This window comes from Lethenteron reissneri, chromosome 63 (assembly GCF_015708825.2).
Source record: "Lethenteron reissneri isolate LAM-NWPU_2019-01 chromosome 63, ASM1570882v1, whole genome shotgun sequence".
Taxonomy (NCBI): Eukaryota; Metazoa; Chordata; class Hyperoartia; order Petromyzontiformes; family Petromyzontidae; genus Lethenteron; species Lethenteron reissneri.
In genome coordinates, this window is record NC_083841.1 from 1368563 (window position 1) to 1388087 (window position 19525).

At 51.6% G+C, this 19525-nt stretch overlaps 1 protein-coding gene across 1 annotated transcript; it reads left to right on the forward strand.

The window, feature by feature from the left end:
* Positions 1-11141: 11141 nt before the first annotated feature.
* On the forward strand, positions 11142-18425 carry LOC133358745 (ubiquitin-like protein ATG12). Its single transcript, XM_061577191.1, has 4 exons — positions 11142-11611; positions 13219-13355; positions 13549-13611; positions 14884-18425. The coding sequence occupies exons 1-4, from the start codon at positions 11518-11520 to the stop codon at positions 14941-14943; spliced, it is 354 nt and encodes a 117-aa protein (XP_061433175.1). The 5' UTR covers positions 11142-11517; the 3' UTR covers positions 14944-18425.
* Positions 18426-19525: the final 1100 nt, after the last annotated feature.

A 19525-nucleotide genomic window follows, 5' to 3' on the forward strand; every position in this document is an offset into this window, starting at 1 on the left:
ACACAACACAACAATTCAACACAACACTACAATACAACACAACAATTCAACACAACACAACAATACAACACAACACAACAATACAACACAACACAACAACACAACACTACAATACAACACAACACAACAATACAACACAACACAACACTACAATACAACAATACAATACAACACAACACTACAATACAACACAACAATACAACACAACAATACAACAATACAATACAACAATACAACACAACAAAACACGATACGAGTGCAAAATGGAGACAATGGTGAGCAAGTCAAGCAACATAAACAATTAACTCCATTGGAATCTCATTTGCCAGTAAAATATATAATTGGTTTTTTACCCTTCTATCTGGCAACAAAACTGACACCTCTTTTACAAGGAGTCAAGTCTGCATAGACCACAATACCTGCAGTCATAATGCAAACAAAAAACATAACTCTGATAATGTATGCACTGTCCAATTATCATATTTTTTACTGGCAAATGAGGGTCCAATGGTGTAAATGCTTAACCCGAGCTCTCATACTCTGATGGTGCATTGTCTTTGAGTTGTGCGCCTTTTGGCGTCATCTGGTCCAACCCATGTGAGACTAGGCTCTAAGCAAAGCTGTCTTGGGTGTGGACCAATCAACTTCAAGGACAGTGCATACATTATCAGAGTTATGTTTTTTATTTGCATTATGACTGCAGGTATTGTGGTTTATGCAAACATGACTCCTTGTTAAAAAAGGTGTCAGTTTTGTTGCCAGATAAAAGGGTAAAACCCCAATTATCAAACAATAAATTTGGTAATAGGTTTTTCCCCTTTTTTTTCTGGCTCTATGGGTCTCTATGGACAGCGCCAATGGCGACTTAACAAAGATGGGACGATGACGTATGCGGCATCCCCTTGAGAGTCTGAACTCGCTGCAAAGACTGCCGGTCGGGCCAATGCTCTTGCCTACGAAGCCTTGTACAGCATCCTGTGTATATGTAGCGGTATCTGTGGGTTATAATGTCCATAATACAGGGGGGGAGGGGAGTTTGGGTTAGATCGCGTAAATAAATGTGTCGTTAAACCCGCCACCACCCGACACGGACAACTAGTCAGGGTTGTCACGTAAACACAACGTGCCAATTCGTCATGAGGACAGCACTAGTGTGCAGTGTAGTAGTGTATAGTGTAGTATACTAGTACAGCACTAGTGTATAGTGTAGTATACTAGTACAGCACTAGTGTATAGTGTAGTGTATAGTGTAGTATACTAGTACAGCACTAGTGTATAGTGTAGTGTATAGTGTAGTATACTAGTACAGCACTAGTGTATAGTGTAGTATACTAGTACAGTACTAGTGTATAGTGTAGTGTATAGTGTAGTACACTAGTACAGCACTAGTGTATAGTGTAGTGTATAGTGTAGTATACTGGTACAGCACACCGGTTGTGTGTTGGAGAGCCAAGCCACAACATTTACAATCTGAGTACGACGTTTCGCCAGTAATTACAACTAGCATCATCAGGCGGACAGCCGTTTATATTTACGCGATCGAACCCAAAGGAAACCCATATTATGGATGACTTCAAATATAAAATTATGGATGATATTAGTCGCGAAAGCCTACTGCGTGTTAAACTGGGTTACAATGTATTGGGGTTGTCCCATTATCATGTTGAAGTGCCTGACTGCGTGGATTAAACTGCGTGGATTAAACTGTGTCTGAGGATGTCGTGTGTTGCTGATGATGCTGCTGCTGCTGTTCGTGGTTGAATGAGCGAGCCTTGAGTCTGGCTCCCTTACACCACGTGGCCCTCTCATCGACAGCGCTCTACAGATCAGAACTTGTTTTTGTATTTTGGAGGAATCCGATGAGCTATGAAGCGCTTTCTCACAGCTGTCCAGGAGGGGACACGCGGCGAGGACGTGACCACCAACAAACGCGATAGGAGCGCAAAGCATCGGGAGGGTAAAAATCTGATCACTTTAAACATCCCACCGAGCAAGAAGCTTCTGTCTCAGCAGCGAGGCCGCCATCGCGAACGAGAGCTCGGAGACGTGGCCCGTCGTGCGGGGAAATAAAGAAGCAGCAGCAGCCAAACACGTGGGGTCAACGTTAGGTCAACGTCGTTGTCGAGTCGTGTGCGGAAACAACGCAAGGTCGCTCAGCTTCGCTGTTCAAGCTGCGGTCGGTCTGCAGAGGGCGATGAAGAGGCGTTTAAGTCAAGAGTTGAGGGCCTCTCTTCCCCCTAGATCGACTCGGCCACAAACGGTCACGTGGTGTGTGTGTGTTGTAGGGAGCGGTGGTGCATTGGTTGGCTCGCTACGCTACGGACCCGGTCGACCCGAGTTCGATTCCCGCTCACGGCCACAAACACCGGTGACGATTATCGGAACCGGTCCTGGGCATCCCCTTGGTCGACTCGGCCTTAAATGGGCGCGTGTTGCGTTATGAAGATCAGCACTGGGGAGACAAAGGCGGCCGGGCGTGGTGCTGGCCACCCACCCCCTCGTGTGCCGTGCCGGCCTTCACAGGTGCTCGCCAACAGCACTTGCCCCTGCAGTCTGTTAAGGCTACACGGGGGATCTCTGTTTACACGCATGCGCGTGTCTCTACACTGCACATGTGTATGTGTGTTTACGTGTGCGCATATATATTGCAGAGATGTGTGCGTGTGTGGGGAGCGGTGGCGCAGCAGTTAGCGCTACACTGCGCTACGAACTCGGCATCCGAGTTTGATTCTCGCTCACGGCCACCACCAGCACTAGTGGTCCTGGGCACCCCCTAGGCCGACTCGGCCTTAAATGCGTACCCGGAGCGGTGCGGAGTAAACATCGCCACCGGGGAGACAAAGGCGGTCGGGCGTGGTGGTGATGGCCACCTACCCCCCGTGTGCCGTCTTGGCTATTATAGAGGCGCTTGCCCCAGCAGAGCGTGTCCGTGGTAGGTTCTCGCTAACAACCCTGGCCACAGTGTCCTCAGATTGAATTGCTGAAGACATCATTTCGTTTCAAGATGCACCGAAGCTATTGGTTGGACAAATTATTAGCCACCGATTAACAAGTGCTCGTTTACAAGTACGGCTCTCGCTCATTAAGATTTGGGGGGGGGGGGGGACGCAATGTTGTCGAGGTACCGCTGTTTGATGGTCGTACCGGCAACTCGCACAGCACGTGGAGCGAAACATCGGACATGCAAACACACGGTGCAACCCGAGAAGACATCGAGTGCGTAAATCCTGCAAAGTCCACGCAGTTTCGAAACGTCCCTACTCTGTTAACTGTAAGCAATATAACGGTTCCACTGACAGATTACAGCCACAGTAAGTTTCTGTAGTCAGTTTACTTGTGGATGTATTCCTCCTCCGTGGATTCATGACGGCAGAATAACGATGCAATGGCATCTTCAGGAGCTCTTCCAGAGGAAGCGACAAATGAACTCAACTTGGGAGGAAAACCCCCAGTTCGGTTTCTTTATTGTGCAGATATTAGTTCACAAACAACCCCTTTGAATTGTTTTCACAGAGTGGGGCTTTCAAAGCGCACACGCCACAAATGATTTCGATGGCCGAAGACAATCACTGAAGCGTCGCCTCGTGAACTCTGGGCAATTAAGTCGGTGAAAAAAAAGTTACTACAGTGCATCACCACACCGACTGCTAAATAAAGAAAAACTAATAAACAAGTGAAATGATATTGCCGCTCGACTGATTCGGAGCGAGACCTCTGCTGGTAAATCGGAGCCGGTCATGAGTACACTGTCCAGGTATGGGGGAACTTGACACTCCACAACTGCCCCACACCCACGCGCGCGCACACCCACGCGGTGTCTTCTCTGCACACGCGTTACATCTCGTGCCACCGCCACCACCACGTCTTGTAGTCCGTCGACGCTCCGTGCTGCTGGCGGTTGTGCAGCAAGCCGGGCGGAGGATGGCAGCTGGGAGGGGGTGAGGGGGAAGACGCACACAACAACAGCCATTCACCACTAAGTGGCGGTGACGTCACCATGACGCTTGTGCCAGGCTAGGTGTACTTTGAGGCCACGTGAAGTGTCGAACGCCCGCTGGCAGGAGGTTACGGGGCAAACCCAGGTGCCACGGGTCGACTGACTGATGCACCACCTGTGCCCCCTACTGTGCTTTAGTCACCCGGCGCTCCGCTCGTTGTGAGCGTCGCTCTTCCGCCCTCCGTTGTTGCCGGAGGGCGACTGCCTCCTTCACGAGCCTCCTCTACAGGAGGGCGATCTTAACACCGCTGGTACCAGTCATCAGCAAGTCCACTCAGCTCCACATCCTCTGTACCACATCACTCAATCTCTTCTCTAGCCCGTGCTACGACCGTTTAGCCCCCTCGACCGAACAAAAGCTGTGTAGGCATGCGGTGGCTGGGCATGCGGGCTACTTGGCCCAGCCAACGCAGCCTTGCCTGCCGGAGGAGCTCACCGATGGGACCTTGGCCCATAGCTTTCAAGGATTTGCGAGCTCACACAATTCCAGCCTGGTTAAACTCAGGATGGATCGTAGGCAGGTCAGCCTAAACGTTTCTAACAGGCGAAGATGTTCCATTAGGGCGGTCCACGTTTCGCAAGCGTAGGAGGGCTTGACCGTGGCCGAGAAGACTTGAGGCTTCGTGCCACCATCACCACCACGTCTTTTCGTCCGTCGACGCTCCGTGCTGCTGGCGGTTGTGCAGCAAGCCGGGCGGAGGATGGCAGCTGGGAGGGGGTGAGGGGGAAGACGCACACAACAACAACAACAACCGCCATTCGCCACCAAGTGCTGGGGACGTCACCACGGCGCTTGTGCCAGGCGAGGTGCACCACGTTGAGGCCACGTGAAGTGTCGAACGCTCACCGGCAGGAGGTCACGGGACAGACCCAGCAGGTGCCATGCGTCGACTGACTGAGACGAGTGGCCGATGCACCACCACCTGCATACCCCCTAGTGTGTCAACTCGCTGCGTTTTAGCCGCCTGGCGCGCCGCTCGTTGTTGTGAGCGTTGCTCTTCTGCCCTCCGTCGCTGCCGGAGGGCGGACTGCCTCCAGCTGCCCAGTAGCCTCACGGCGCACCTAGCCTGGCACTGCACAACAGCAGCAGCAGCGTCCTTCACGAGCCTCCTCCTCCACAGAGGCCAATCTTGACACGGCCGGTACCGCTCGTCAGCAAGTCCACTCAGCCGCACGTCGCCCCGTCTAACGCGTGTCACCCACTCAATCACGTCTCTAGCCCGTGTCACCCACTCAATCACGTCTCTAGCGCGTGTCACCCACTCAATCACGTCTCTAGCCCGTGTCACCCACCCACCACTCACCAACCCATCTCTCTTCTCCAGCCCGTGCCGCGCCCGTCAAGTCGCGTCTATCCGGCCGAACAAAATCTCCTTGGGCATGCAGTGGCTGGGCATGCAGGTTACACGATCCAGCTATACAAAGACAAAGATTCCCCGTGTAGCCTTCAACAGACTTGGGGCAAGTGCGGTTAGAGTGTAGCACCTAGACACTCACACCCTTCAGACCCGTGCTGCTGCTGCTGCCCGATTTCCCGGCGGCCGAGTCGCTGCCCGCCGCAGCCTGCGTGTTCATTTTCCACCACTCTCTCCTGAGACATGAAGACAGACAGACAGACTACAAATACGGTGTCTGGGTCAGATCACGCAAGTATAAATGTGTCGCAACCCTCCACCACCCGACGCAGCCAATCAGTAAAGTGTCACATCGATAAAAGACAAAAAAGTTCGTTTTAAGGCTTTCGTGACTGCAGAGATTCATATTCTTGGTTCTTTCGGTAAAGTCACGTAGAAGAGAAATAATAAAAAATTAACCCGTAAAAACAAAGTTTTTCACTATAAATCCTTTATATGCGTGGCGGCTAGAGTCCTCTCGTCCTCTGGCTTGAGATGGCTGCCACCTATGGGTCAGATGATTGCCTGCCACCATTAAGCAATTGGTAATTAAATATAAAAAAAAATCCTAAAAAGAGTAACATTTTGGAAAAAAATTTTCACGAAAATAAATTGTCACGCACAACGAGTCTGTGTGCAAAATGTCAGCTCGATTGGATCACGGGAAGTGGGTTAAAAAACGACCGAAAGATTTGCACGGTCCTAAGGAAGCAAGCGAACTTAATATAAAGGATTTAAAAAGACAAATAGTTCACTACTTTAGCCCACCGGTGTGTTGAAGAGCGGATCCACAACACTTACGATTTGAGTCATAGGCCGCTTCGCTGGCAACTACATCCAGCATCTGCGGGCGATTTGCCAGAATAGTGAAGCCATCCACCTGCTCCAGGCCTTAAATATTGCAGGATGACGTCATCGTGGTTGAACCCCATCAGGATTCGAGATCAGAGGTGGGGGTGAATGCAATTATGTAACAGATCAATAATCAGCCACTTAGCATGTGACTCGCCTGTCAGGAATTGCAATGTGTGCTGTGTGTTACTTAATAATACGCGTCCAGGCTGCGCTGAGTCGAAAGCTATCACAGCGGTTGAAATTATTTCAATTCTTCGCGATTTTAATTGATTCTCTAACTAATCTTGGCCAGTCATAATTAGTTCTGCATAGCACTTCATCGTGATCAAGATCAATTGAATGTCCTTGTTGGCAAGCATGGGCTGCCACTGCCGACAGCTGTGTTTAGGAGAATCCAATGTGCCTTTGGTGTTCTTTTAGTCTCGTCTGTCCAATATAACATTTAGTGCACAAGCAATTGATCCGATATACACCTTCTGTTGATAACTTCGCTAATTCATCTTTAGTACAAGACACGAGTTTTTGAATGTAGTGTACCGTACCAAACCTCACTTTAATGTTTTGATTTTGCAGAACACGAGATAATTTGTCAGTAACTCCCGAGGTATGTGGTATTTAAATTGTTTAGATAATCTGATCACTTTCAGCAGTATTGTTGTTCGATCTTGATTTGGCATTCGATGCTCTGTTAATTTGAGCATTATTGTAGCCATTCAGTCTTAGTGCTTCTTTAACATGTTTAATCTCTTTGCTTAAACTTTCAACACATTGCAATTCCTTCCAGGTGTGTCGCATGCTAAGTGGCTGGTTACTGAAGTGTTACATAATTCCACACACCCCCACCTCAAATCCTGATGGGGTTCAACGACGATGACGTCATCCTGCACTATTTAAGGCCTGGAGCAGGTGGATGGCTTCACTATTCTGGCAAATCGCCCGCAGATGCTGGATGTAGTTGCCAGCGAAACGGCCTCCGACTCAAATTGTAAATGTTGTGGATCCGCTCTTTAACACACTAGTGGGCTCAAGTAGTGAACTGTTTGTCTTTTGTCAACGTGACACTTTTTTTGCCGATTGGCCGTGTCGGGTGGTGGAGGGTTACGACACATTTATAAATTAACGTGATCTCGCCCAAAAACCTTTGTGAATAATACTGGTTGCGTGTTAAACTGTTACCCGTGTGTGTGTCTGTGTGTTGTGGGGAGTGGTACCCGTGTGTGTGTGTGTCTGTATGTGTTGTGGGGAGTGGTACCCGTGTGTGTGTGTGTGTGTCTGTGTGTTGTGGGGAGTGGTACCCGTGTGTGTGTGTCTGTGTGTGGGGAGTGGTACCCGTGTGTGTGTGTGTCTGTGTGTGGGGAGTGGTACCCGTGTGTGTGTCTGTGTGGGGAGTGGTACTCGTGTGTGTCTGTGTTGTGGGGAGTGGTACCCGTGTGTGTGTGTGTCTGTGTGTTGTGGGGAGTGGTACCCGTGTGTGTGTGATTGTGTCTCTGTGGTGGTGTAGCGGTTAGCGCGCTTCGAACCTGGCGACTCGGGTTCGATTCCCGCTCACGGCCAACACCGGTGACGATTATCTGAACCGGTCCTGGGCCTCCCCTAGGTCGACTCGGCCTCAAATGAGTACCTGGTGTGTCGTAAACATCGCCACTGGGGAGACAAAGGCGGCCGGGCGTGGTGTGGGCCACCCACCCCCGAGTGTGCCATGCCGGTCTTTCATAGGTGCTCGCTCACAGCACTTGCCCCTATAGTCTGTTAAGGCTATACGGGCGATCTTTGTCTCTGCGCGGCACGGGCTGGAGATGACATGCAGATGATCCGGTCCGGGAGGACGTGGAGCTGAGTGGACTTGCCCATGACTGGTACCAGCGGTGTCAAGATCGGCCTCCGTGGAGGAGGAGGCTTGTGAAGGACGCTGCTGCTGCTATTGGGCAGCTGGAGGCAGTCGCCCTCCAGCAACAACAGCAGAGCGAAGGAGCGACGCTCACAACAACGAGCGGAGCGGCGGGCGGATAAAACGGGCGCCACGGTGGCTGAGACGTCAACTACCTCGCCTGGTATACAGGAGGTCGTGGGGTCGATCCATCTGTATATTTGGAGTCTGCGTGTTTTCGGTTGTGTGGATTTTTCTCCAGGTCCTCCGGGTTTGACCCTCCGTTGGGACTAGTTCATGAAGTCTGTCTTCGCCGGGCAAAGTTTTCAAATAAATATGATCAGGAACCTGATGTAATTTTTTGACAATTTGTATCTACTATCAGACACTAACAACCTGCAACCGCACAAATAACTAAAAGTGTTAGCGACTTAATTCAACTTCTATTTCAGGGGAGGTACTATCATCAAACGGCTCAATTTAAAGATTCTGCTATTTTTTATAAGAAGGAACAAAAATGTACGAACTTAATGCTCTACGAGGGGGAGCTCCCCTATATTTGAGCGTTTGCGAATGATTCAGATGTCAACAACATTTTTAAAATGCGAATGTTTTCGTTCAAAACCGCTTGAATCAGAAATATAAAAACAATAAAAGATAGAACACCCTTTAATTGTATTTTCTGTCTCGTGCTCTATCAAACAAAAACGCCTTTAAACACATTCCTGCGGAGGGAGCTGGTCGGAATGTTGGGTTGCTCGGTCACTGGCCAGGGTCAACGGCGGCGTGGTGTATTCCGCACATATGGCCGACTGTGAGGGCGGGCACAAGCCGGCGTGAGTAGGTGAAACGTTGAGTTTTATAAGGGCACCACGGGGTGACCAGCCCCACCCTCCCCTCCCCACCCAGCCCCTCCCCACCCAGCCCCACCCATCCCACCCCCCCCATCCAGCCCCTCCCCACCCAGCCCCTCCCCACCCAGCTCCCTGCACGACGGACACAATAATCCCCTGTGGGCTGGTGTAACCAGGAGGTTCCTCCCAGTACGATGTATTTTGAACGGCTTTGGAATGACACCAAGTGCACAACCATGTTTATGGGGCACTTCATCTCACCCTGGACACTCTCTGTTCCAGCTACTCCCCTCCGGCAGAAGGCTGCGGTTCATCAGGACCAAAACCTCACGTCATAAACACAGTTTCTTCCCATCCGCTGTTGGCCTCTTCAGCAAGGCCAATGGCTTAAAATGACTTTTACACTTACTTTAACATTTTATCTACAAAATTACACCTTGCCATATTTACAACATGTTACCCTATTTGTATTTTAAGATTGTATATTAAGGCTAGTTTACATTTTATATTGTATACTTATTCAAAAATTTACATACTTTAGCCCCTTAGCATTAGTTAGACTTTGTAATTTTAGTATAGTTAGACTGTATACCACTTATTTAAGTTTAAATATTCCTACATGTTTAATTTATGCACCTTCCTGCCATAGTAAATTCCTTGTCTGATGAGCCTCGTGCATTATCACTGTACCCTGAGACTCCCAGGGGAGCCTTAGTCTGGCTCCATAAGCCTCGTGCATTATCACTGTACCCTGAGACTCCCAGGGGAGCCTTAGTCTGGCTCCATGAGCCTCGTGCATTATCACTGAACCCTGATAATCCCAGGGGAGCCTTAGTCTGGCTCTATGAGCCTCACTCATTAACACTGAACCCTGATAATCACAGGGGAGCCTTAGTCTGGCTCTATGAGCCTCACTCATTAACACGGAACTCTGAGACTCACAGGGGAGCCTTAGTCTGGCTCTATGAGCCTCACACATTAACACTGAACCCTGATAATCCCAGGGGAGCCTTAGTCTGGCTCTATGAGCCTCACTCATTAACACTGAACCCTGAGAATCACAGGGGAGCCTTAGTCTGGCTCTATGAGCCTCACTCATTAACACTGAACCCTGATAATCACAGGGGAGCCTTAGTCTGGCTCTATGAGCCTCACTCATTAACACGGAACTCTGAGACTCACAGGGGAGCCTTAGTCTGGCTCTATGAGCCTCACTCATTAACACTGAACCCTGATAATCACAGGGGAGCCTGAGTCTGGCTCTATGAGCCTCACGCATTAACACTGAACCCTGACACTCACAGGGGAGCCTTAGTCTGGCTCCATGAGCCTCACTCATTAACACTGAACCCTGATAATCCCAGGGGAGCCTTAGTCTGGTTCTATGAGCCTCACTCATTAACACTGAACCCTGATAATCCCAGGGGAGCCTTAGTCTGGCTCTATGAGCCTCACTCATTAACACTGAACCCTGAAAATCACAGGGGAGCCTTAGTCTGGCTCTATGAGCCTCACTCATTAACACGGAACTCTGAGACTCACAGGGGAGCCTTAGTCTGGCTCTATGAGCCTCACACATTAACACTGAACCCTGAGAATCACAGGGGAGCCTTAGTCTGGCTCTATGAGCCTCACTCATTAACACTGAACCCTGAGAATCACAGGGGAGCCTTAGTCTGGCTCTATGAGCCTCACTCATTAACACTGAACCCTGATAATCACAGGGGAGCCTTAGTCTGGCTCTATGAGCCTCACTCATTAACACGGAACTCTGAGACTCACAGGGGAGCCTTAGTCTGGCTCTATGAGCCTCACTCATTAACACTGAACCCTGAGACTCACAGTGGAGCCTTAGTCTGGCTCTATGAGCCTCACTCATTAACACTGAACCCTGAGACTCACAGGGGAGCCTGAGTCTGGCTCTATGAGCCTCACTCATTAACACTGAACCCTGAGACTCACAGGGGAGCCTGAGTCTGGCTCTATGAGCCTCACTCATTAACACTGAACCCTGAGACTCACAGGGGAGCCTGAGTCTGGCTCTATGTGCCTCACTCATTAACACTGAACCCTGAGACTCACAGGGGAGCCTGAGTCTGGCTCTATGAGCCTCGCCCTCTGTCACGTGATCTCTCCCCGGGCCAGTCACGTGGTCCTGGAGTCACGTGGGGTCCCTTCACAACCACCCCCAGACTCTGTGCATCTCTTCCTCGTCGCCTCCGTCTCTCTCCTCCCTCCGTCTCTCCTCTGTCTCCTCCTGCGCCGTATCTCTCTGTCTCTCTCCGCTGTCTCTCCTCCTCTGTGTCTCTCTCCTCCTCTGTGTCTCTCTCCCCTGTCTCTCTCTGTCTCTCTCCTCTGTCTCTCTCCTCTGTCTCTCTCCGCCGTCTCTCTCCCCTGTCTCTCTCCGCCGTCTCTCTCTCCTCCGTCTCTCTCCTCTGTCTCTCCCCTGTCTCTCCTCTGTCTCTCTCCCCTGTCTCTCTCCCCTGTCTCTCTCCTCTGTCTCTCTCCGCCGTCTCTCTCCGCGGGCCGCGAGCGACGCGCGGCCTCGCCATGGCCGACGAGAGCACGGAGCCCGGCGCTGGCGAGGCGGCGGCCGAAGTGGCGGCGACTCCGACTCCGCCTCTGCCGGGCGCGAGGAAGAAAGGTGGGTGGGGTGGTGGTGGTGGGTGGTGGGGAGGTTGTGGTGGTGGTGGGGAGGTGGTGGTGGGTGGGGAGTTGGTGGTTGTGGTTGTGGGAGGTTGTGGTGGTGGTGGAGGTGGTGGTGGTGGGTGGGGAGGTGGTGGAGGTGGTGGTGGGTGGGGAGTTGGTGGTTGTGGTTGTGGGAGGTTGTGGTGGTGGTGGAGGTGGTGGTGGTGGGTGGGGAGGTGGTGGTGGGGAGGTGGTGGTGGGTGGGGAGTTGGTGGTTGTGGTTGTGGGAGGTTGTGGTGGTGGTGGAGGTGGTGGTGGTGGGTGGGGAGGTGGTGGAGGTGGTGGTGGGTGGGGAGGTTGTAGTGGTTGTGGTGGTGGTGGGGGGTTGTGGTGGTGGTTGTGGTGGTGGTGGTGGAGGTGGTGGTGGGTGGGGAGTTGGTGGTTGTGGTGGTGGTTGTGGTGGTGGTGGTGGAGGTGGTGGTGGAGGTGGGAGGTTGTGGTTGTGGTGGTGAAGGTGGGAGGTTGTGGTGGAGGTGGTGGTGGGTGTGGGAGGTTGTGGTGGTGGTTGTGGTGGAGGTGGGTGGTGGAGTTGGTGGTTGTTGTGGTAGGTGGAAAGTGGTGGTGGGGAGGCGGCGGTGGTGGTGGAGGGTGGTTGTGGTGGTGGTGGTGGGGGAGGCCATGTTGGGGAGGGAGAGTGACCCAGAAGACCGCCAAGGCACACGAGGGGGTGGGTGACCATCACCACGCCTGACCGCCTTTGTCTCTCCCCCGTGGCGTGGCGATGTTTACCGCACCAGGTACTGTCCTCATTTGAGTCTGAGTCGACCTAAGTGGGAGGTGTCCCAGACCCGAGTCGGATAACCCGCCACTGATGTTGGCCGTGAGTGGGAATCCAACTCGGGTCTCCGGGCGCGCCACACACAACACCGCCTTCACCACGTGGCGGGGACGTCAGCACGGCGCCTGTGCCAGGCTAGGTGCACTTTGTGGCTGCCACGTGAAGTGTCGAAGGCTCGCTGCTGGCCGGAGATCACGTGACAGACGCAGCAGGTGGCACGGGTCGACTGACTGAGATGACCGGCAGATGCACCACCTGTGCCCCTACTGTGCCAACTCGCTGTGTTTTAGCCACGCGACGCTCCGCTCGTTGTTGTGAGCGTCGCTTCTCTGCCCTCTGTTGTTGTTGTTGTTGGAGGGCGACTGCCTCCAACTGCCCAGCAGCGTCCTTCACTCATTTGTAGAGGGGCCACCAGGGGCCGTACTAAAGACCCCCAGGGGCCACACTAAAGGCCACCAGGGGCCACACTAAAGGCCACCAGGGGCCTCACTAAAGGTCACCAGAGGCCACACTAAAGGCCACCAGGGGCCTCACTAAAGGTCACCAGAGGCCACACTAAAGGTCACCAGGGGCCACACTAAGGGCCACCAGGGGCCGGACTGAAGGCCACCAGGGGCTGCACTAAAGGCCACCAGGGGCCTCACTAAAGGTCACCAGGGGTCTCGCTAAAGGCCACCAGGGGCCTCGCTAAAGGTCACCAGGGGCCTCACTAAAGGCCACCAGGGGCCTACTGTCTACCCCCTGTCTCTGCACCCCCCCCTCCCACCCTGCCATGGCCCCCACAGTGGACGTGCTGCTGAAGGCGGTGGGCGACGCTCCCATCATGAAGCAGAAGAAGTGGTCCGTGGAGACGGGGAAGACTGTCGCCTGGATCATCCAGTTCGTGCGCAAGTACATCAAGTGTGACGCCGCCGACTCGCTGGTGAGGGCACCTCCTGGTCCCCAGGGGCCTTGCTACCTTGACCCACATCCCTTTCACCAGCCCCGGACCCCAGGGGCCAAAGCAGTTTGTGCAGCCTGTGCCATTCAGCTTGTGCCGTGCAGTCTGCGCTGTTTAGTCTGTGCTGTGTTGCCCCGTATTATCTGTGCTGATTGTTTTGTTGATCTCGCTTCAGTTTCTCTACGTGAATCAGTCGTTTGCTCCGGCTCCAGACCAAGATGTGGGAACTCTGTTTGAGGTGAGGGCCAGTTTGACTCGGAACTTGACACGAGGAGTAGCACTCCCACTAGCACTCTTACTCGCGTTGCAACTAACACGCACACAATTATACTCGCATTACCACTCACACTAACCCTAGCTTTTAACGTGAGCGTTATAACCACCACAAGCTGTAACACTAGCACTAATACTAACGTGAGCATTAACACCACCACAAGCTGTAACACTAGCACTAACATGAACATTAACACCACCACAAGCTGTAACACTAGCACTAATACTAACATGAACATTAACACCACCACAAGCTGTAACACTAGCACTAGTACTAACATGAACATTAACACCACCACAAGCTGTAACACTAGCACTAGCACTAACGTGAGCATTAACACCACCACTAGCTGTAACACTAGCACTAACATGAGCGCAACACTAATGTTAACTGTTGTTGTACAGTAAATCGTCGTTTAACGTGCTAGCAGTGGATGCGATTCTGAAAAGTGCCGCGTTGAGCGAAAGACGTGTCAAGCGAGAACAATGTCCACGTCGCCGATGTAACAGCGACCAAGAAGTTTGGCGAGATACGATGATGTCACTACTACGACTACTCTGCACGCCGCGCAGTGAGATGGCGAAGGGTAACAAAAAGCCGAGGGGCCACCGCGTTTCTGCCGTATCGCTCCACGTTACCATGTCGCTGCACCGCTCAGCTGTGCGGCTCAAGAAAGTTGTTCGTCATTGACCACTCAGAAACCGCGTAATAACGGTGAACATTCCACGTTGTAGCGGTGCTCGTTCTAAGTTATGATGGCGCAGCGCGTTCTGCATTATGACAGCGGGCGTTCCGCGAAAAGTATTTCCTGCTGATAGTACCGCGTTGTTGCAAAAACGTGTCGTGTAAACGCCAAGCGTGAAGCGAGGACTTACCGCTCAGGGGCCTCTCAAGGGGTCAATAAAACTCTTAACTACGAATTGTTTTATATTTTACCAGGTAAGGCCCACTCAGCTGTGCAGCTCTTGTTCAGCAGCGACCTGGCTAGCACTAATGACAGCTCAACGAAGCGGCTCACGCGGAAATTTCTAGCAGCTAAATCCTCTAAACGCGTGTTTCTAAATATGGTGAGAAAAACCGGAGGACCCGGAGACAAATCCATGCAGCAGCAGGCGCCTGGGGTCGGGATCAAACCCACGACCTCCTGTGCACCAGGCGAGGTAGTCAAAATCTCGCCACCGTCTTAAGTAGCACGTGCCATCGAATCACCGAGCGCTGTGCTGTGTATCCCCGCAGTGTTTCGGCAGCGACGGAAAGTTGGTTCTACACTACTGCAAGACGCAAGCGTGGGGTTAACCAACTCTACTTCTTCTTCGTCCGGATCTCCTCCTCCTGCAGATCAACCGGTCTCAACACCCCCCCCCCCCCCCACCTCGGCTCCATCCTCTTGAGAAGTCGTCCTGATGGGCGTAGTAGCCACTTCAGATATCGTCGCTGTGGGTTTTAGAACGGGGTATGTATATTGAACTTTTTTCACGCCGTACGGAGCCAACCTCACGAATCGGAGGTGCGGGGGGGGAGGACAACAAACTAAACACAAAAAACTGTTTTAAAGAAATCAGTTTTCAATCTCGACTAGTTAAACGTGCGTGGCTCGCAGTGGCTTCCTAATATCGACAGGAGCGTTCCAGACGGCCGCACAAGTGCATCTGATAGCGTGCGATGCGGTGACCGTCTTTGTTCGATGGTAGACCGGAGTTCGCGTGTTGATGGTTTATGCTCCTTGACGAGATCGGCAAGGAGTTGTGGTTAATTTGTGGTGAGCACTTTGTGTGTAACGAGCGCCACCTTGTACGAGGTTCGCCGCTGATTGGGCATCGTCGGTAACACGGAGACTACGCCGCCCGCCGCCTGTGCCGCAGCCTTGGCCGTCTTGAGTTGGGGGACCGCTTTGTGGGATGTCAGCAGTGGTTGTACTTTGGAAAGACTGGCCTCTACCGTGGGAATGTGGAATTTCCATCGCTGGCTCAGTGCTGCCAATGGGGCAGGGAGACGCATAGAAACACACAGCCACAGGTAATTGCAGCTGCTTTGTCAATCACCGCTGGATGAATACCTTCCCACATCAGCCACACAGTTACGATGGTCTCTGAAGTTTTAGGTGTGCGAGTTTTATTTGTGTGTCGTGTAGCGGTCAGCGCTACGCCGCACTATGAACACGGCGACCCGAGTTTGATTCCCGCTCACGGCCAACTCCAGTGACGATCATCTGAACCGGTCCTGGGCCTCCCCTAGGTCGACTCTGCCTCAAATAAGTATCTGGTGTGGTGTGTAAACATTGCGACTGGGGAGACAAAGGCGGCCGGGCGTAGTTCTGGCCACCCACCCTCTCGTGCGCCGTGCCGGCCTTCGTAGGTTCTGCTATTAGCTAACAGCACTTTCCCCAACAGCCTGTTAAGGCTATTCGGGGCATCTCTGTCTTTGTGTGTGTATATATTGTAATTGATATAGTCATCACATTGACTTAAGAATAGTACGTGGGCTTGGGAAGGACTCAACTAAAATAAAGCCCACGAGCACAACGAAGTGGCTTTTGTGGCAATTTATAGCAGGATCCAAATACTCTAAATGCACATTGATTCTAAATGTGGAGGGGAAAGTCGGGGGACCCAGAGAAAAAATTACGTGACCATGAAGAGAGAGAGGGACACACGCAAACTGACGACCTCCTGTATACCAGGCGAGGTAGTTAACATCTCCTAGCCACAGCGGGGTCACGTGATTGGACGTGACGATAACCGCCGGTCGTGGCTAGAGATGGAGCGGCAGCCAAAGGGGAGAACAACAACCGGCAGGGCAACCACCACGGAGATGGAACGGTGAAATCTGCTCATCGCGAGGCCACGAAGTTTATGGCAACGAATTTGGGAGGCCTTCATCCGCCAGTGGATAGAGCTTGGCTGATGATCAAGGTGTACTGTATATATATTTATTTTAGTTTCACGCCTCTCCATGGAGGTAGTATAATTTCTGTCGATTGAAACGGTCACCGGATGGAATGTGTCGGTGGACCTTTTAATGGTGTTCCCTCTTATTGGTGCTCATCAGCATGACTGGGCCACTGTCGTTGTGGATCTGGGCTTGAGTGAGGTTCACTTCAATTATAAGTCATCAGCAGGGCATGGCCACTGCATGCAAATGCCTTGACTCAAATGAGCAAAGGGGCGGCACTCACCTCTGTTGACTATAATCCAGCGATGGAAATTCCTTGTTACCATGGCGAGGGCCAGTATGTTCGTAAGATGACCATGGGTGTTGGCTTCACACGTGGAGGGGAGGCCGGGTGGCTTGGAGGTCGGAGAAGCTGAGTTCCTGGGTTCCAGTCCGGGTTTCGGTCGTCTTGTGATTACACCGGGTTGTCAATCGTAGTGGGGCTGATGGTCTCGGCCGGGTCGGCAGTAGCTTGCACCAAGGTCCATGTATTCACCTGTGGGGCTTGAGACTCGCACAGAGATGCGATGACTCGCATAGGCTTGGTTCTGATGAAACTGGGTTCTCGAGTGCATTAAGTTGATGTTCTCAGCCCCGGTCACCAACGGCTGCACACACAAAAACCCCGATCGCATCACGTTTTATTCTGCACTGAATTTGGCTAAAGTCCAATTCTGAGAATTAAAATATTAAGTTTGACCGCCACGCGACGTCGATCACTCTCATGTAGCGGAGCGAGCGGGAAAGTGCCGCTCGCCACTGTGTATGGACCCGAGTTCCACTTGTGGAAGAATCAGAAAGGGATCTTGGCAGCTCTGTGATATCCACTTCCGCGGGCCGTTGTTTAACATTGCGAAGGGTTGGTTGGCACTGCTCTTGCCATATTTTCCGAACGCATTCTTCATCCCGTGATGATGCGACGCCCGTCTGGTAAGAAAATATAATTTTGTTTAAATGTGAATACGATTGCAGGCCGGGTCCCCCGCTTTTCCGACGCCACAATGGGTTCCTGGAAACTCCGTCCGTCGTAAACCGGACTCCTCTATTCGCAGCGGCGGTAGAAGCAGTCGACACGTCACTTGCCGATGTCGTTTTATTCCTTCTCTCGGCCCTATTCAACCGGCTTTTATCGGCAACAATCCACAAAAGCACTCGAGAATAACAAAAGGCTCCGCGCCAAGTCGCATCGGAAACCAGACTGACTCTGTTCGAAGGTTGTTCGGAGTCGTGTCAGAAGGTGCATCGTTAATCCAGTTTCTTCGTGGTAAATCGATCTGTGGTGGTCGTATCTAACCGTGGTAAACGGGAGACCGCCTGCACGTCACTCGGTTCTCAGTTTAGTCTTCCCGGAGTGATGGTGGCGGTGATTGCGGTTACCCCGAGGGTGACGTCGACGGTGCCGATGGTGCCGATGGTGCTCCTTGTCCGTGCTGATATCGGTTTTTCCATTCCTGGGGGTCATCAGCGACGCAGCCACAAACTTAGTGACATTTGCTTGTCGCGGGGTTGTTGAGGTATTACGGAAGGAGAAAAAGTATGCATTATTATTAATATTATTGTAAAAAAAGAACGCTTATAAAGACACTGGCTTGTAAATACAATTTGCGTTTCAATTATGTGCCAAGGTGCGTGATTTGTTTTTAATCGCGTACGAGTCTTTTTCATCATCCCAAGGAGCGTCCGTGCGGCCCAGCGAGCTGGGTTGTGGCTCTGCGTCCTTGCCGTGCGCGCAGAAACGCACCTGGGAGTCGCACGTTGAGCCGCGCCCGGCTGAAGGAGTTTGGACGAATCCACCTGTTGCCACCGCCAAACCGCAGTGTGGAATTTGTGTGATTCTCCCCCTGTTCTGCAGTGTGGACAGATGTCATTACTGATACGTTCCATTGTTTAGTCTGTGCCCTCATTCTATGGGAGCGCACTCTGTGTGTTGCAGATAAGCGAACATTTCTGAAACTATTTATTGTTACTATAATTATAAAGGTATCGAATGACGCAGCGTTAAACGGATGCTGTTAATTTTCATCGATAATGATCGTCCCGTCAGAACATTTTTTTAAAAAATGTTATAACATTTCATTTGTTAGAACTGATTTTATTTAATTTGTTATAACAAATTTAATGTTCTGACGGGACGACTGCATGGCGAGCGCCATGTTGACTTGTTTATTTTTCATACTTTGATACTGACACACAGGGTATCGCAGGATATCGCTGCTCTCCCCGACCTCTACAACAACAACCGCCATTCGCCACTAAGTGGCGGTGACGTCACCACGACGCTTGTGCCAGGTCATGTGCACCTTGAGGCCACGTGAAGTGTCGAACGCCCGCTGGCAGGTCACGGGGCAGACCCAGGTGCCACGGGTCGACTGACTGAGATTACTGACTGATGCACCACCTGTGCCCCCTGCTGTGCCAACTTGCTGATGCACGCTCTGGGTTCTCTGGTCTGACACTGACGAGGCCATCAAGAAGGCTGTCTGGTGCAGGCCAATCAGTTTCACAGACAATGCAAATCTTATCAGAGCACGTCTTGTTGGCATGTTCACCACAAGTGCCGTGGTTAATGCAGTACTAGATTACGTGCAAGAGGTGTTTGATGTTTGAACTTTTTAAACACCTCCCGCTTTATTGCCAGACAGGGTTAAACCTTCTTTTTCATACTTTGATCCTGGGAAAAAGGTCACGTGACATTGCTTTACTTTCGTTTCAGCCGAAATCCTTGTTTGATCGTTACTTTTATGTGTATTATGCCTCCCTTACAGCGAGTGGACGACTTGTTATCATTGCAAAGAAATTCCAACGAGCAGTCAACAAGTGGCAAAAAGAATAAAAACAACGCTCAATTCAATTTAAATAGAAAAATGATGGATTCCTGTTTCTCTGCATTTGTATGCAGAGAGAAGAAACAGTGGCAGATATGCTCAAAGCCCAAATATCTGACGAG